The 19698-nt window shown below is 38.5% G+C and overlaps 1 protein-coding gene across 6 annotated transcripts in view; it reads right to left on the minus strand.

Annotated features, from left to right (window-relative positions):
• CP (ceruloplasmin) overlaps window positions 1-19698 on the minus strand; it is a 60430-nt gene that overhangs the window by 29144 nt on the left and 11588 nt on the right. For all 6 annotated transcript variants that reach the window (XR_011527207.1, XR_011527206.1, XM_070576290.1 and 3 more), the window contains exons 4-9: window positions 18778-18951; window positions 16929-17183; window positions 15436-15607; window positions 12622-12761; window positions 10794-10946; window positions 9313-9524 (exon numbers count right to left, since the gene is read on the minus strand). Coding sequence is in view for 4 of the 6 variants with exons in the window: in XM_070576290.1 (XP_070432391.1) it covers window positions 9313-9524; window positions 10794-10946; window positions 12622-12761; window positions 15436-15607; window positions 16929-17183; window positions 18778-18951 (1106 nt within the window). In the remaining 2 variants the exon portion in view is untranslated. The remainder of the gene's footprint in view (window positions 1-9312; window positions 9525-10793; window positions 10947-12621; window positions 12762-15435; window positions 15608-16928; window positions 17184-18777; window positions 18952-19698) is intronic.

Raw genomic sequence — 19698 nt, forward strand, 5'->3', positions numbered from 1 at the left:
AAATACACAAACCTCTAGCAAATCTAATTAAGAAACTGAGCGAGGGGCCAGCCCCCTGGTCGAGTAGTTAAGTTTGTGCGCTCCGCTTTGGTGGCCAGTTCGGATCCTGGGCGCAGACATGGCACCACTCATCAGACCATGCTGAAGCGGCATTCCACATGCCACAACTAGAAGGACCCACAACTAAAAATATACAACTATGTACTGGGAGTCTTGGGGGAGAAGAAGAAGGAAAAAAAAAAAAGATTGGCAACAGATGTTAGCTCAGGTGCCAGTCTTTAAAAGAAAATTGAGTGAGAACCCAAATATATCATATTAAGAATGAGAAAGGAAATAACCAGATATATGAGAGAGAAAAAAAATTAAGGCCATTATGTACAATAAATGTGATCAGTTGACTAAGAAGGAGTCACCAGAATAGACCAATATCCATGGGTGAAATAAAACTAATGATTAAAACATAAACAACAAAACTGACCACTTCTTTTTAAAAGCCACGCAGTCAAAATAACTTTATAGGCAAGTTCTTTCAAATCTCTAAGGAGCAGATGATTCCTATCTATTTAAACTGTTCCAAAGTATTAAAAACTTGTAAATCTTCCCAATTCATTTAATGAAGATAGTATAACCATAATATAATACCTGAAAAACACACAAAATCTAAACGAATATCGCTTATAGCTTAGATGAGAAATTCTAAATAAAACACTATCAAATTCAACACAGAAATATATTGAAAAAACCCCACCATGCTCAAGTAATGTTTTTTCCCCAGAAGTGCAAGGATCATTCAATATTAGGAAATCCTTAATGTGGTTTAGGATAATAAAGTCACGCTTATAGGTCAAAGGAGAAAAGCTATATAATAATTTCAATGAAATCTAAAAAGAAATTTTTATAAAATTTGACATTCTGGCACTAGCTGATGCCTTTGTTTTCCCCCCACGTCTTTGAAGGCTCCTTCCTTGAAATTTAGATCTCACCTCAAGTATTACCTCCGCCTTACCTAAACTAGGGTCTCTCTTCACTCTCACGTTACCCTGTTTTGTTTGTTTAAACCACTTGTCACTTTCTGAAGTTACTTATTTTCATTTATTGTGTTCGCTCAGCTCTTCTCCTTCCCTCCCCCGTGCCCCCTGCCCCTTCGTCACCCTACGCTCTAGACTGTAACCCCGCTAGAGCAGAGAGCTGACCTGTCCTATTTATCTACGAATTTTGTGCCTAGCACACGATGCTTTTTAAGCAGCTCAAGTAATTTGTTTTTCAAATGGAAAAACGTTCTCAGTAAACTAGAAATAGAATAAAAAATACCGACTAGTAGCCAATGTCTCACTTAGTGGTAAAATAATAGAGATGTTCTCATTAAGATCAGACACAAAACAAGGCACTATTTGACACTATTCTGAACATTCTTCCCAATCTGAAGCCACGTGGCTATAAGTGGAAAAGCCAGGATGAGGACTTTTAATGCCTTCTGTAGAACTTCCTGTGTTGTGATTCCTTCATTTGCAAAATAGAGACAATGAAATATGTGGAGGATAAAACACATTTTAAATCTCAACTCACTGAATATCAGTTCCTCCTTTGCAAAAATGGGGAAAACCATACTTAGCCTTTTGGGTCGCTGTGGAGATGAAGTGAAGTAATATGTGTGAGAGTGCCCGGAGGGAGTTCAGTAAACATTGGTCTCCTTTCACTTCTTCCCAAGGTAAGCACAAGATCAAAGAATGGGAACCCAAAGGCAAGAAGACCATTTTTTCTCAGTTATGTATTTAAAATTTTTAATTGATGGCCTTACCACTTACAATAGCCAAATAAAAATAAAGTATCTAGGCATAAACTTGACAAAAAATATCCCAAACCTATATAAGGGAGACTATAAAATACTCTTGAAAAACACAGAAGTAGACTTGAACAAAGGAAAGATATATGTTATTGTGTAGGGAGACTCAACTTTATACTGTTGTTTGTTCTTCCTAAGTTAATTTGTATATTTGAGCAATCCCAATAAAACACTAACAGGCTTTTTTTCTGGAGCCAGATAAGTTTTTTATAAGGTTCATTAGAAAGAATAAGGAAGCAAAAATAGCCATTAAAATGATTTAAAAAAGTAAAATGAGGTATGGCTACTAGTCATTAAAACATATTATAAAGGTTCTATAATTAAAATAGAATGGTATTGGTGCCTGAACAGAGACCAATGGAATATGATAGAAAATCAAGAAATAGACCCAATTGTGTATGAAAATTTTAGCATAGGATAAAGGCAGCATTTAAATCAATGGGTAAAATTTTGACTTTTTAATAAATGGTGTTGAGTTAAGTAGACAGCCATATAGAAAAAGATAAATGTGATCCATTCCTCAACTGTACACCAGGAACAGAGGTATACATGGAACTGTACGTGGAACAGAGATGTAAGTGTGAAAAATAAAACCATCCAAGTACTAGAAGGCAGTATGGGTGAATTCCTTTATAACCTGGCATTGGGAAAACTGTCTTAACTATGACTCAAAATTTATAAACAATAAAGAAAAGATAACAGAAATCAAAATTTTACCTGGCAAGCAACAACATCTATAAGCAAAGTATAAAGGCAAATTACAAACTAGGAAGAAAAATTTACAACTATTACCTAAGACAAAGGATTTCTACCTCTAATACATAAAGAGCTTCTTAATCGGTGAAGAAAAATAACCTTATAGAAAAATGGGCTACAGAATGAACATTTCACATAAAAGAAGTGAAAATGGTTATTAACCACTTGAAAAGTGGCTCAACTATTAATAGTAAGAGAAATACAAATCAAAATTACAGAGATACTGTTTGTGTCCTATCAGATTGGTAAAAAAAATCTCCAAATTTAACAATATACTTTGTACTGAGGCTGTGGAAAAACAGATAATCTCACATATACTTGGTGGGAATACAAAACAGCACAATTCCTGTGCAAAGGAATTTGGAAATATCTAGCAAAATTACATACGTATTTATCCTTTTCCCAGTCACACCACTACTAGGAATGTATCCCAAAGGTATGTGGCAAAAATACAGAGACATATGAACAAGGCTACCTATTGTATTTTGTTTGTAAAAGCAAAGACTGGAAACAAGCCAAACACTCGTCACGCAGTGGACTGGTTGTATAAACTGTAGTATGTCGACATAATGGGTTAATGTCTACATGATGGGGTAAAATCTACTGTAAAAAGGAATGAGGAATAGGGGCTGGCCCCGTGGCCGAGTGGTTAAGTTCGCGCGCTCCGCTGCAGGCGGCCCACTGTTTCGTTGGTTCGAATCCTGGGCGCGGACATGGCACTGCTCGTCAGACCACGCTGAGGCAGCGTCCCACATGCCACAACTAGAGGAACCCACAACGAAGAATACACAACTATGTACCGGGGGGCTTTGGGGAGAAAAAGGAAAAAATAAAATCTTTAAAAAAAAAAAAAAAAAGGGAATGAGGAATATCTCCATATATTACCATGGAGGGACTTACAGATTATTATTGTGTGAAAAAATCACGAAGATGTGAATACACACACATACATATTTGTTTATTTAAAAAACAAAAAAATAAGAATTAGAGCAGAAATCAATGACATTGAAAACACAAAATCAATAGAATAAAAAGGAATAAAACCGAAAGCTGATTCTTTGAAAAGATTAATAAAATCAAGAAGCCTCTAGCCAGGCTAATAAAAAAAGAGAGAACACAAATTACTAACATCAGAAATGAAAGTTGGGTCATCACTACAGATCCTATGGGCATAAAAAGGATAATAAAGGACTACTATGAACAACTCTATGGCCATAACTTTGATAACCTGGATAAAATGGATCAATTCCTTGAAAGACACACTTTCCCAAAACTCACACAAGAAGAGACAATCTACCTGAATAGGCCTATATCTACTAAAGAAATTGAATCGATAACTAATAACCTTCTAAAACAGAACACACCAGGCTCAGGTGGGTTCATTGGTGAATTCAATCAAACAGTTAAGGAAGAAATGACACCAATTCTCTGCAATCTCTTTCAGAGGATAGAAGCAGAGGAAATGCTTAACTCACTCTATGAGGCCAGTATTACTCTAATACCAAAACCAGACAAAGACATTACGAGAAAAGAAAACTACAGATCAATATCTCTAATGAACATAGATGTAAAATACCCAACAAAATATGATCAAGTCAAATCCAACAATGTATAAAAATAATTGTGCACCATGATCAGTGGGATTTATCCCAGGTATGCAAGGCTGGTTCAACATTTGAAAATCAGTTAATGTAACCCATCAGATCAATAGACTAAGGAAGAAAAATCACTTGCTCATATCAATGGATGCAGAAAAAGCATTTGATAAAATCCAACATTCATTCATGATAAAACTCTCAGTAAACTAGGAATAGTGGGAACTTCTTCAACTCGATAAACAATACCTACAAAAAGCTATGACTAACATACTTAATGGTGAGAAACCAGAACTTTCCCACTAAAATTAGGTACATGACAAGGGTGTCCCTTTTCACCACACCTTTTCAGCATCATACTGGAAGTTCTAGCTAATGCAATAAGACAACAACAGAAAGTAAAAAACATAACAGATTGAGAAGAAAGAAACAAAACTTTGCTCACAGATGACATGATCATCTATGTAGAAAATCTGAAAGGATTAACAAAGAAACTCTTGGAACTAATAAGCAATTATAGCAAGATTGCAGGATACAATATGCAAAAGTCAATCACTTTCCTGTATACCAGCAACGAACAAGTAGAATTTGAAATTTAAAACAATACCATAGGGGCCGGCCCGGTGGTGCAGTGGTTAAGTGTGCACATTCTGCTTCGGTGGCCTGGGGTTCACTGGTTTGGATCCTGGGTGCAGACATGGCACCTCTTGGCAAGCCATGCTGTAGCAGGCGTCCCACATATAAAGTGGATATACTTTTATATACACATATAAAGTGGAGGAAGATGGGCATGGATGTTAGCTCAGGGCCAGTCTTCCTCAGCAAAAGAGGGGGATTGGCAGCAGATGTTAGCTCAGGGCTAATCTTCCTCAAAAAAACCAAACCAAAACAAACAAAAAACCATACCATTTGCATTAGCATCCCCCCAAATGAAATGCTTATGTATAAATCTAACAAAATATGTACAATATCTACATGAGGAAAAATACAAAACTCTGGTGAATGAAATCAAAGAAGAACTAACTAAATAAAAAGATATTCCATGTTCATGGCTAAGAACACTCAATATGGCTAAGCTGTCAATTCTTCCCAACTTGATCTATAGGTTCCATCCAATCCCAACCAAACTTGCAGCAAATTATTTGTGGATATCAACAAACTGATTCTAACGTTTATGTGGAGAGGCAAAAGACCCAGAATAGCCAAGACAAGATTGAAGGAGAATAAAGTTGGAGTACTGACACTTCCCAATTTCAAAATTTGCAATAAAGCTACAGTAATCGAGACAATGTGATATTGGTGAAAGAATAGACCAATAGATCAATGGAAAGAATAGAGAGCCCAGAAATAGACTTATGTACACAGAGTCAACTAATTTCTGACAAAGGAGCAAAGGCAATACAATGAAGCAAAGATGGTCTTTTCAACAAACGGTGCTGTAACAACTAGACATCCACCTGCAGAAAATGAATCTAGACATAGACCTTATGCTCTTCACAAAAATTAACTCAAAATGCATCACAGACCTAAATGTAAAATGCAAAATCATAAAACTCCAAGAAGATAACATAGGAGAAAATCTAGATGACCTTGGATATGGCAGTAACTTATTAGATACAACACCAAAGGCATGATCCATGAAAGAAATAGTTGATAAACTGGACTTCATTAAAATTAAACCTTCTGCTCTGTGAAAGATAATGTCAAGACAATGACAAGCCACATACTAGGAGAAAATATTTGCAAAAGACATCTGATAAAAACTGTTATCCAAAATACACAAAGAACTCTTTAAAGCTCAACATTAAGAAAACAAACAACCTAATTAAGAAAGAGACAAAAGACCTTAACAGACACCTCACCAAAGAAGATATACAGATGGCAAACAAGCATATGAAAAGATGCTCCACATCACATGTCACTAGGGAGATGCAAATTAAAACAACAATGAGATATCAGTATACACCTATTAAAATAGGCAAAATCTGAAACACTGATATCACCAAATGTTGGTGCAGATGTGGAACAACGGGACTCTCATTCATTGCTTGTGGGAATGCAAAATGGTATAGCCACTTACAAAGACAGTTTGGTGGTCTCTTACAAAACTGAACATACTCTTATCATAAAATCCAGCAATTGGGCTCCTTAAAATCTACCCAACGGAGATGAAAACATATGTGTACACAAAAACAACCCTGCATGTGGATATTTATAGCAGCTTTGTTCATAATTGATAAAACTCAGAAGCAATCAATATGTTCTTCAGTAGGTGAATGGATAAATAAACTGTAGTCCATCCAGACAATGGAATGTTATTCAGCACTAAAAAGAAATGAGCTATCAAGCCATGAAAAGACTTGGAGGAAACTTAAATGTGTATTACTAAGTAAAAGAAGCCAATCTGGAAAAAAAAAAAAAAAAAGACAATGTGATTCCAACTATATGACATTCTGGAGAAGGCAAAACTAGGGAGGGAGTGAAAAGACCAGTGGTTGCCAGGAGTTGGGGGAAGGGAGCAACAGGTGAAGCACAGAGCGTTTATCAGGGCAGTGAAAATACCTCGTATGACCCATAATGATGGATACATGTCATTATACGCTTGTCCACACCATAGAATGTAAAAACCCTAAGCGTGAACCCTAATGTAAACTATGGGCTTTGGGTGATTATGTTGTGTCAATGTAGGTTCCATCAATTGTAACAAATGTACCACTCTGTCCAGGATGTTGATATTGGGGGAGGATGTGCGTGTTGGGGGCAGGGGGTATATGGGAAATCTCTGTACCTTATCCTCAATTTTGCTGTCAACCTTAAAGTGCTCCAAAAGAGTAAATTCAATAAAAATAATAATAAAAAAGCAAAGAAAATAAACTATGAAGTGAATAAAAGAGTTACCTGTAGCAAGGAAACAGTGAGAGGGGAGAGAGGATAGAAACTAGACTTCTTTGAATATATCTCTTTTTGTAGAGTTGATGTTGGAACCAGGTAAATATTTTACACAATAATAAAATAATATTACAGTTTTAAAAGCAATCCCTAAAAATATATAGAAGTAAAATGAACTAAATAAACCAGTGCATCTGGTGGGTGGCAAGAGCAAACAGATAGGAACTCTTCCAAATAACTTCAACTCCGTAATTTGACTGAACATCCCTCATGGGATTGACCCAAAGGTCGACAAAAAGGGCTACAAACAAACTTTGACCTGTTGTCAGTCATTATATCATCAGCTGTCATGTTGTAACAGTGATTCTGAGACATGTGTGTATAGTGTGGGATGAATTGAGTAAACATTTATGTTGGCATCATTGAGAACTAAGATTTTTCACTGCAGTTGAAGGGAGAGAAAGGTGTAAAATTAATGAGGTTAAGTAAAAAACAAACAAACAAAATCCGTAGACCTGAATTTGAATAGAAAGTATCAGTATGAACTCACGATGAATTTTATCTTAAAATAATTTTTTTCCAGTTCTGCCCTCTGAAAAGGCCTAGAAACAATGATTAATTCAATAGTCATGACACTCCTAGTGCCCAGATTGTGGTTATAAAAATAATTTCTCACTGAAAAGACCAGGGCTTTTTGGGAGAAATGGCGGATTACAAGTCAGGCTCAGAAAATGTGCAATAGGAACCTAAGAAGTTTCAGACTACTAAATTCATGTAAAAATGAAGGAGGCAATCTGAACAAGTCCCCCAGGGGCAAAAAATAGGATACTCTGAGCATCAGTAAGAAAGATGACAATGAATTGAAATACACCAAATAGGCTTAAATCCATGAGTTCACGATAGGACTTACAAAGAAATTATTAAGAATCTTTGAAGTATGCTCGAGGAGAACTATTAACTTGAAAACTTGTAAAGAAAGGGAAAGAATCAAGCATTCGTCATTCCCTTCTTATATAATACGAATCTCAGGGTAACCAAACAGTGCATTAAAGCAAGGTTCTGTTTATAGAAATAGACTAGCTAATAAACAAAGAAGGAATGATGGAATCAGAATGCTACTATTATGCAGCCCCCAGTTAGTTTAAGAATTGAGGAAATGCTTACCAATGGCCAACAACATCCTCAACTGAGACACGATTACACATTACACACTCTCTGCTAGAAGCAGCAGCACCACTCATGAAGTAGCCTCACCAAAAAGAAAAGTCTAACCCGAGCCTGGTGCAGACCGAATATCTAAGCACTGGTTTATAAGAAACAGAGGGAGAGAGAGAAACATGCTAAATGACACCACAGGAAGGCAAACGTTCCAGGCCAGGCATGGGGAATTTCCACAGGATAAATGACTAGCAGCAGAAAAAATGCAAGAGAATAATCCTGAGAAACATATCTACTGACTGTAATGTGTGTAAATAATTGGGTGCTGATTCAAACAACAAACTTGAAACAACTGAAAGGCAATTGGTGAAATGTGAACATTGATTGATGTTAAGGAATTATTATGATGATTATTTTAAGGGATGATAATTGTATTGAGGTATTTTTAGAAAGATTCCTTATATTTTAAAGATTCATATTAAAATATATATTTTAGAGATAAAAATAATGATGGGGTTAGGTATTTTTATTTCTAGTCAAAGGATCATTTTCACAGATCCCCCCACCCCAAATTTCTTTCTTTTTTTTTTTTTTTTGCTGAGGAAGATTTTCCCTGAGCTAATATCCTGTGCCAGTCTTCCTGTATTTTTTAGTGTGTGGGTCCCCAGCACAGTATGGCAGGTAACAGTGGGAACCAAACCCGGGCTGCGAGTGTGCCAAACTTAACCACTAGGCCACCAGGACTGGCCCCCCAAAATATTTTAAGCAATATTTTCCTCAGTGAATACTGAGTAACATTTATCATTAACAGGTGATTTTTAAAATATGTGTGTTGAAGTCTAATTGTATTACAAAAACCTTGGATTCCAAGGGAACCTGTTTTCAACTTATCTTGGAACAATCACCTTAGCCAGGGAAACTCTGCACAATAAGATCTAATAAATCAGAGAAAAATTTACAAAAAACATTATGTGTAGAGTCCTTACAGCCTCAAAATCGAGAATTTTCCTTAAGATAATGATAATTCAAAGAGATTGGGAAATCATTTCCATTTTCCCTGATTGGCCTTACCTGTCTCCCATTTGCTTGTAAACTTCCTTCTTTGCATATTTTCATTGGCCCGATAAGCCCAGTGAATATATCTTTGGTGGGATCCACAGCAGAATAATACATCTTAGATAGACAGACAGGGTCTTTGTAAGTGGGTCCCACTTCTTTGGGGACAGTCCATTCATAGGTGAATGTTTCTTTGGGTTCCACACGGGCTGAAGGAGGAGGCACACCTGTGAGAAAGGTCATATTGGAGAGATTAGCATGCTTTCTAATGTGGCCATTGAGCCACAAAGCAGACTGGGTTTAGTCTAGGTAACCCACTCCTGAGTTCTTTGTAATCAACTAGGATGTAATCCTACTTGTGCTCCTGTCTCAGGTCACAGACTATGAGGGCACAACAACAAATCTGAGAGCCAGAGAGGGCCGTCAGCCAGCCATGCCGACACTCTGATCTTGGACTTCCAGCCTCCAGAACTGTGAGAAATAAATTTCTATTGTTTATAAGCCACCCAGTCTGTGGTATTTAGTATAGCAGCCCGAATGGACTAAGACAGTCCCCTCTTTGCGCCCTCACAGCCCCTGAGAGTGTCTCTAGCACCGTTCACTTTACATTGTGCATATTTCCCCCTCAAACAGAACTTAACCTTATCGAAAGTGAGCATTGTTTCTATATTTCCACCAGTTGGAATAACACTTGGAAATAGGGGGTAATCAATAAATTTTCTATTGAATAAAACTGAACTGAAAATAATTTTAGAACTGAAAGGAACCTAGCAGATGATCCTGTTCAAATCTCCCAATATTATACTTGAGGAAACTGAAGCCAGAAAGATTGACTAACTTGCCCACAGTTATACTGGAAGGGTGGCAAAGCCACTAGTCTTCACTGGTCAGCCTTGACTTATAAAAATATCTAAATACGTCCACATAATGGAATATATTTTGTATCATTAAAATTATATTTATAAAATGCTTATAGTGCTAAGAAAACAACCTCTGGGTACAAAATTGTAACTAAAATTACATTTATACACTACTATCTCAACCACATATAAATGTGCACAGATGAAAGAGTGAAGGAATTATATAAAAATATAATAGTGGTTGTCTATAGAAACTATGGATAATATTTTCGGCTATACTTTTTAATATTTTTTGAATATTCTAAAATAAGCATCTAATCTTCTTATAACTGTGAGAACATTTTTCAGATTTAAAAATCACCCAAATAATACTCTAGAAATGTATAATTGATATAATCCAAATAAGTTACCACTAACGTTGTCAATCATCATCCAACAAAAGCAGGACAAAATTCCATAAATCAGTTGGAAATGGTAGGAGAAGAGGTTTGCTTGCTTCCTGGTGATGCCCGAGAATGATACACAAGCGGGTTCCTCGGAAGTTTCTGCCCTCAGTTTCGCAGGACAGTTTTCCCGGGGGGACCAGCACAGAGGGTCATTGGACACAGGTGTTTGGTTACAGAGTGCTGTACTCACTTCCTCTCGGATGCTTGTACTGTGACTCATAGTATGTGCCCTCGTTGCTCTTGCTGAACCTCACTCCGATTGGCTCAATACTGAGGGGATGTGCTCCTTTGTTATGGAAGGTGACTCTGATGGTGTCTCCCACCTCTGCCCAAATGACAGGACCTAGGGACAAAGAGACAATTATTATTCTCCTGTAGAAGAGGAAGACATTTCCTCTACCTGTTCTGGGTCCTTCTGGCCGGACATCAAATTAAATTCCCGTAAGACAGAATAACAGGAGAAAATTAAACAAAGCTTTATAACATGTATACATGGGAGAGGCTCAGGAAAACTGAGAAACTCGCCAAAATGGAGGAAGCTCTCCCCTTAAATACCACCCTCAGCTAAGGCAAAGGAGGATGTTGGGGGTGGGGGGAGTCATTTATGGGAGATTACCAGAAAAGCACAGTAAACAGGGTAAGGTTATTATGCAGCAATGATAAGAGTTTCTAGAGATAAGTTCATCCCCTCTTCCTCTCGGTACAGAGGTTGAGACACCTTTACAGATGGATATCTCCTTTGCAAATGTAAATGTCTCTTATCAAAGGGTAAGTAAATTCTACTTTTCAGAGTTTCTTTCCTGTCTGCAGTTTTTAAAAGTAACCAGCCCAAAATAATCCTCATGCCAAAGAGACATATCTTGGGGGGGCCAATTCCAGTCCCCCACATTCCCTTGGTATGTAGCATGAAGAATTCACAAGACACTTGTTTCTTTGGCTTGTCCTTTGGCAAGAACCACTGGGAGCAACATGCTTATGTGTGGCAGTTGGAAAGCTTGACTTTTTAAAAAGTCATTATCAGTTTGACATGGCGAGGCTGGAAGAGATGAGCAGGGCTTTTGATTCAGCTTCAGGTTAGTGAAATTTACCATTTGTACCCAAGTCAGTTCACAAGCTTTCTACATCTACAAAGAACTATTTCGGGGGTCTACAACACTCTCCTCACCTAGCCTTCTGTTGGCTACACAATGTTATTTGTCCCAAGAGTCAGGGGGTGCTATGAACCTTGACCACCCAAAGGGGATAGGTAAGTTAAATTGTCTTGGATGTGAAGAGTAACACTGCTGTGGATTTTTCATCACCAAAATTAATATTATTACCAAATATAGAATAAAAACATAGATATATAGTACATAGATATTTTCTACAATACATAAAATGGTGTTTATTGAGAGCTTCCTACGTGCTCTTCTGAGTGTTTATGTGTATTAACTCATTTAATCCTTACAACTGTATGAAGCAAGGACTGTTTTATCGTTCCCATTTTATAGAAAGGGAATAGGCGCAGAAAGTGGAGCCCTTTCGAAGGTCACACAGTTAACAGGCGAAGAGCGAGGACGGTCTGCATCCACCCACGTGCTATTCTGCCCAAGCGCCTGAGCAAGAAGGGGTCTCCGGGCTTTGCCTGAGGGCAGTCTGCAAAAGGCTCCCAGACGGACCCTGCCTGTCTCCGGAGTGGCCTGGACTTTATTTCTAAGGGAACGTAACTTCAGCTAAGAGCAGAGGCTAACAGCTTCGTTGTCTGTCTAAACAAAGTCACATAAACACACAATTCCCCTTATCTCTTTGAGGGAAAAAAAATCATCCTTTGAAGTCAGCATGGCCTTTAACGATGAAGGCTTACTATCAGTAATTTACATTCGGAAAAGTAATCAGCTGCTGTACTTTGTTGATTGATCTTCCCCGACCCTGGTTTATATGTAGGAATCACACTGCGGGTTCGGAAGTTTCTGTTCTTTCTGAGGTTGGTGTAGCCCCAGCGGGAGTACAGTAGTCGTATATATTCTACACGGACTCACCCAGGATGCCAAGATGTTCCTCTTCAGGGCCTCTCTCCTTTCGATTCCTGAAGGAGGCATCTGTGTACTCACGATAAACCAGCTTTTTGTAAGAGCCTCCAATTCTTGTAGCACCTTGTTCAAAAAACACCTCTGAATCACTGCCAAAAGAAGAGGTGGCAGTGAAAGCAGGTATTCACGTAGGATGCCAATCGAAGAGAGCGATTCTGGCCAGTGCTCACAGAATTCTACCCATGATTTACCAATCCTCACACAGAAGCAGGAAGTACGGGCCCTTCACTTTCCAGCATGATGGTCGGGGAAGGAGCAGAGAATTCTGAGGAGAGGTTGCACTTTTTCAAGAGAAGTGGAAAAATTTCAAGAGGGCCTGTGTCAACCCAACAGTTAGTAAATTGTTCCCCAATAGAATCTTTTTAACAAACTGTGAACTATTTAAAAATACAGCGGCTACTGTTTATTGTGTATTAGCACCAGCCAGTTGCTCAGGAACTTTCGTTTATTATTCAAAACTCACGTGACAATGCAACAAAGTTGGTATTATTCTCCCCATTTGACAAATGAAGAAATAAAATCTCAGAAAGGCATTCGACTTGCCAAGCCCACCCCATTCACTTCTTCTTCCATTTGACAAGTGTATTGAACACCTGGTCTTTGCCAGGAACCCTGCTTTGTGCTGATGACATAACCATAAGCAAGCTGGAGCAAGCTGGAGCTGTCCCTCCAGTCAGTCAGAGAAGACAGACTACGAACCGATCAAAATAATAACCTGTAATAAGCACAGGGTGTTATGGAGCATTTCTCCTGGGGTTCGGGGAAGATTTAAGCTTTCAGGATTAGTGTTTTCTCAGGATCTCTCAGGCGGCTGCCCGGAGAATGTGTTGGACTCTGCAAGACTGCAGTAGGGAGCCCAGTCAGGAGGCTGCTTTTAAAATCTCAGGGAGAGGCGGTGATGACTTCGGAAGAATTGGGAAAGAGGATGGAGAGAAGTAAACAACTTTCAGAGATATTTAGGACACAATGAGGCAGAACTTGAGGAGAGAAGGAGGGACTGGTGAAGGAGGAAGGGAGGAAGGGGTCAGGGATGGTGCTCAGGCTTTGGGCTTGATCGATGGGTGGATGGTGATCCATTCACAGAGAGGAGGAAACTCAGATCTGTGGGGAAGACAATGGGTTCAGATTTGGACACATTGATTTGGAGGGGCCTCATCCAAGTGTGACGTCCATTAAGCAGTCTGAAGTGCAAATCAGCAATTTATAAGAGCCTTCTGGGCTGAAGATACAGCTTTGGGTGTCATTGCATCCAGATGTCAGTGTAGCGTGGGACTTAAATCTCTGCTTCAGGAGTCACAGATGGGGTAGAGCCAGGCTCAGCTATTGACCTGTTGTGCGTCGTTGAGTAAATTACTTAACCTTTCCAAGTAGATAGGTGGCAAACAAGGCTTCTCTGAGGAGGTGATGTTTGAGCAGTGACTTGGAGCAGGAGTGTGGCATAATTTCACTGACACTTGGGAGTGAGAGATCATTTTAGCTGCTTTATGGAGAGCGGAGAGTAGAAAAGGGAAACTGAGGAAGGAAGAAGAGCTGGGAGGCTGTGGAAGTCATCAGACATGTACAAAGAGTAGTTTGTATGCATCAGAGGACACTATCAAGAGAGTGAAAAGAAAACCCACAAAATGGGAGAAAATATTTGCAAAGAAGCATATATCTGACAAGGGATTAATATCCAGAATATATAAAAGAACTCCTATAACTTAGCAAAAAAAGAAAAAACCCAATTCAAAAATGGCAAAGAATTTGAGTGGAGATTTCTCCAAATGGCCAACAACCAAGTGAAAAGATGCTCAACATCACTAACCACCCGGGAAATGCAAATCACAACCACAATGAGATACCACTTCACATCTATTAAGATGACTATTATCAAAAAAATTGAAAATAAATGTGGGCAAGAAATCCACCTTGAACATTGCTGGTGGGAATGTAAAATGGTGTGGCTGATGTGGAAAACAGTATGGAGGTTGCTCAAAATGTTAAAAGTGTAATTATCGTATGACTGAGCAATTCATCTCCCAGGTGTATACCCAAAAGAATTGAAAGCAGGGACCTAAACAGATGCTCATACTCCAATGTTCATGGCAGCATTATTCGCAACAGCCAAAAGGTAGAAACAACCCAATATTCATCAACAGATAGATGGATAAATAAAATGTGGTGTATGTGTACAATGGAATATTATTCAGCCTTAAAGAGGAATGAAATTCTGATACATGCTACAACATGGGTAAACCTTAAAAACATTATACTAGGTGAAATAAGCCAGACAAAAAAGAACAAATATTGCATGATTCCATTTGTATGAGGTGCCTAGAATAGGCAAAGTCACAGAGACAGAAAATCAAGGAATTGGAAGTTATTATTTAATGGATACAGAGATTTTATTTGGAATGATGAAAAAGTCCTGGAAGTGGACAGTGTTGATGATTGTACAACCTTGTGAATGTACTTAAAGCTGCTGGATTGTACAACGCTACGTTTTCAGAAATGGAAGGCAAATGACTTGATCTGTCTTATTATATTGAGTGTTTTCTGAGGACTTTGTTGAGCATTTGATCACTTTTAAACCCATCCTTTTTCATGGACTCAAAGGTCATATTTCTCAAACTCAGACTCATACCAAACACCTTAATAAATATTTAACAGTCTAGTTACTTAATTTCAGCTACCAATTAAAATTGTAATTTCTGAATGAGCCTTTTATGAGTCTTTTTTTAGGGGGAGGCATATTTTGAAACAATAGTCTTTTTTCTGAATTACCTTCCAGGTGCCGTTAAGTTTTCCTTGGTGAAGGTGTCTATGCCAGAGGGTGCGTAATCCCAGATGATCTCCTCAGCAGCAATGTAGTAGTGTCTAACATGTTTCCCACGGATATCGTCCTCTGATGAAGGCTTGTTACAGTCTTGCACCTGGAAAAAGGCCTGTAAACCAGCTGAAAAACACACAGAAGGAGACATTGGTTAATGGAGCCAATGTTTCTCCTCTCCTATTGCCTTGTAAACACTACTGGTGAAATGACAGATGGAAACTGAAGAAATAGAAAGCTGGAAACAACATTACAAACTGGAATAGACAGTTGTAAATAAATTATTGATGGAAAATTCAAGCAGTTTACAAAAAGAACTTCTCGGGCCCACCCCATGGCCAGGTGGTTAAAGTTCCTCACACTCTGCTTGGGTGGCCTGAGTTCACGGGTTGGGATCCAAGTGTGGACATACTCCACTCATCAGCCACGCTGTGGAGGCATCCCACATACAAAACAGAGGAAGATTGGCACAGATGTTGGCTCAGGGCTAATCTTCCTCAAGCAGAAAAGAAAAAGAGAGAGAGAGAGAGAAAGATTGGTAATGGATGTTAGCTCAGGGCAAATCTTCCTCACCAAAAAAACCAAGAAAATGTCTCTATATGGCACAGAGAAGAGATATTGAATACTAGGGTTTTCAAAAATATGGGACCTCTTTCTATGGGGTTTCATTTGGAAGTCTTTTGATGAGAAAAAAAGGACACACTAATAGACCAGTGATGAATCAAGGCTTTGCCATGTTTTAAAGGACAGGGTGGGCAGAGGAGGAGGAGTAGAATGAGCAAGTGGGACGGTTGTTCTCTCAGACAAAGTGGGTGTGCACCCGCTGTGCTGGGCCTTCTGTGGCCGAGGTCACATTCAATAGGCGCGATTATGTTTGAGGATCAAAGTAAAACACCCTAAGATCCAGACTAGACCTAATTTCTTCAGGAGACCAATATTGCAAACTAATATTTTTGAAGAACTAGAAATGTTTTATTGCCTTATATTAAAGAGACTTGGAGAGATTTAGCAAGTTAAACCGTGGCATAGCTGGACTCAAATAAACAACAAAGTTGGCTATATTTGATGGAACCAAGTCAAAAAACAAGGTACTTTTCAGCACAATATACAAATCATCTGGTGTTCACAATATTGTGTGTTTTACGAAGCTGACAAACTGTATATAGTACTATACTTTTAGAGCAGGACTATACATTCAGGGCCAATTGTTCTTTTTCCAAAAATTAATGTATTTTCATGTTTCATTACTTTATTAATGTTCCAGTCTTCTTTATTACATTATGATGCATCCCATCATAGGAATAAAATTAAATTACCAGTTTAAAGCTCAGATCATTCCAGAGACATTGAGCTTTAGATTCTGATTCCCAATATTCACCTCATTGACAGTCACTGAGACATGCCTCTTTTTTCAGCAGACACCTAATTCCAGGTAAAGATGCCTTACCTTTCAGATGGTTCAGATTCTGACAGCTAAGCATCCACTCTCCAGGGTTCTGGGCCACCATAAAAGCCTCAAAGAGGGTAGCAGGAAAGAGGTTGATTGTATCAATACGGTAGTTCTTATTAGTCAACGTTTGCCCGTGGAAGAAAGCTGCGTGCACGTCAACTTCGTTACCCATACCAAAAAGATACCATTTCACTCTGTCCTCTGCACACATGGAAAGTCCTGGGAGACTTCCAAAAGCGTGTCCATTCACAGCTGTGGATCAAGAGCAGAGCTTGTGACTAGCAGGCATTGGTGCCTGGGATAGTGATAGTTACCTCTACAGAAATAGGATCAATTGGGATGGAAAATACCTGGCACACATGCTGCCATTCCTCCCTCCTGTACCCACATCAGACATTGCTAATCAATCACAGCGCTCTTTCATTTTGGACCTGAATTTAGCCTTGAGATTAACAGATGAACACAATACTGAGGATAAAACCTATTTTTTCTCTTTGTTGTAAACTATACACATTGGTGTGTGTGTATTTGGAAACACAAGTGTGTGCATATATACATATGTGTATACAAAATGTACACACATATAATGAATTGAAAAAAGACTGACGTTAATTTAGAAATCAAATTAATCATGTTGGCAGTGGTAGTATGATGATTTCAATGTTTTATTTTTGCTTATCAGAACTTTTCCAATTTTCTACGATGAATATGAATTGCTTTTATAATAAGAACACAAAGAAAGTTTTGTTTTGTTTTTTTAAAGACTGGAAGATGAAATCGGAAGAGATATGAAGGAGGAAAGAAGAGACTCAGGGGAAGGGAAGAACCAGTGACCAGATCCACAAAGACCTAAATGTTCAAAAGCAGGGTGGCCTGAGACCCTTCGAAGGAACTTGGGGTCACTGTTCAAACTGGGTGGTCCTAGAGGGGAGGTGGAAATCTCTTCCGGAAGGCGCCAGGAATGCACCAGACGCAACAGAGGTACCAAAGCAGACCTATCCGGACTAGAAGTGTGAGTGTCTTTTTCTAACATCTGTTTTTGTTAGCACATCGCAAAGGCAGGATGAAAGTATGGAAAGAGGACCTTCCAGCCAGAAATAAGCAAAAGTTGGAAATAAAAATCTGCATTTGTTAATTAGTTTATTTATCTGCTTGGGTAGTACAGTTATTTTTGTATTCTCAGTTTCCGAGTAAAGATTATTTTTAAGAAGTGGAACACAAACAAACAAAAATCTATATTTATTGATCTAGTTGGTGTTAAGGGATTTGATTTCTTATGCAAATTTTGAGTGATAGAAAATTTTACTAAGCTCATTATTTTGTGTCTGAGAATTAAGGAGAAGCCCAGGCAGTGGAGAAAGCATTTCTAGAACAAATAAAGTGAACTAAAATATAGAAAAAAATGATGCAGAGCGGAGAGGGACAATGTACATGAAAAAGAAACACCTTTTCAGATTAGAGGTTTGAATCAATTTCCTAAATACAGTTTGATGCTCTACCATAGTATAAATTTAAGCATTTAGTTTAACAATTTTAGGCTGCTTCAAATAATTTTTAGAATGACCTTGGAGGATAATTAAATATATAAATGTAACATGCATATGCATTAAGCCATAATTGATGTTTTGTCTTTATCAGTTTGGAAACAATTTGGTGTATCTGGCTTTACCCGGCTGAGAGTTTCGATTTGGCTTGTTTAGCTGAGTAAGAAGTTGCATATCCAATATGCTTTGTTATAAGGACCACAGATTAGAAACACACCGTTTACTCATGTGAGGGAATAAACCCAGCAGAATTAATGGGTCGAGAAAATAAGATAAAGTTAACACATCTTCTGTAATCTTACAATACATTCGATTGCTCTCCAGAAAGTCTTCGTTCTCTTTGTCAACTTTCTCTGGTTGCGAGCAGTAGGTGTTAATGTTGTCATCTAGGTACCAGCTGAGATTTTCATCCACCACAGAAAACATCACCACAAATTCTTGGTCAATATTTTTTTCTTTTTCTTTATCCAGAGAATCTGAAATGAAAATTACTATTTTAGTAGAACTTAATCTTTTTTTAGAAGCTTTTTTTTCTAAAGATTGGCACCTGTGCTAACATCTGTTGCCAATCTTTCTTCTTCTTCTCCCCAAAGCACCCCCTGTCCATAGTTGTGTATCCTAGTTGTGAGTGCCTCTGCTGTGCTATGTGGGACGCCACCTCAGCATGGCCTGACAAGCGGTGCCATGTCTGCACCCAGGATCTGAACTGGTGAAGCCCTGGGCTGCCAAAGTGGAGTACACGAGCTTAACCAGTGGGCCACAGGGCCGGCCCCAGTACTTAACCTTTAGCAGGTATTTTAGCATGTGATTTATAGTTTTTAAAACTTTTAGTATTTATTTTCCTAATAAACCACAAATCTGGACTAGTCACTCCTGTTTTACAGATGTGGAAACACTTAAGAAATTTTATGTTCAGTATCCAGGGCTTGGAGGACACTCATATATATGCTGATGTCCACTGATCACATAACTATTAAATGCTTTTTAAAAAATATTGGCTCCTGGGGCCAGTCTCCTGGTGGAGTGGTTAAGTTCGCGCGTTCTGCTTTGGCAGCCCAGGGTTTCGCCAGTTTGAATCCTGGGCACGGACATGGCACCACTCATCAAGCCGTGCTGAGGCGACGTCCCACATGCCACAACTAGAATGACTGACAAGTAAAAGAAAATTCACAACTATGTACTGGGGGGATTTGGGGAGAGAAAGGAAAAATAAAATCTCTAAA

Source organism: Equus przewalskii, chromosome 15 (genome assembly GCF_037783145.1).
Source record: "Equus przewalskii isolate Varuska chromosome 15, EquPr2, whole genome shotgun sequence".
Classification (NCBI taxonomy): Eukaryota; Metazoa; Chordata; class Mammalia; order Perissodactyla; family Equidae; genus Equus; species Equus przewalskii.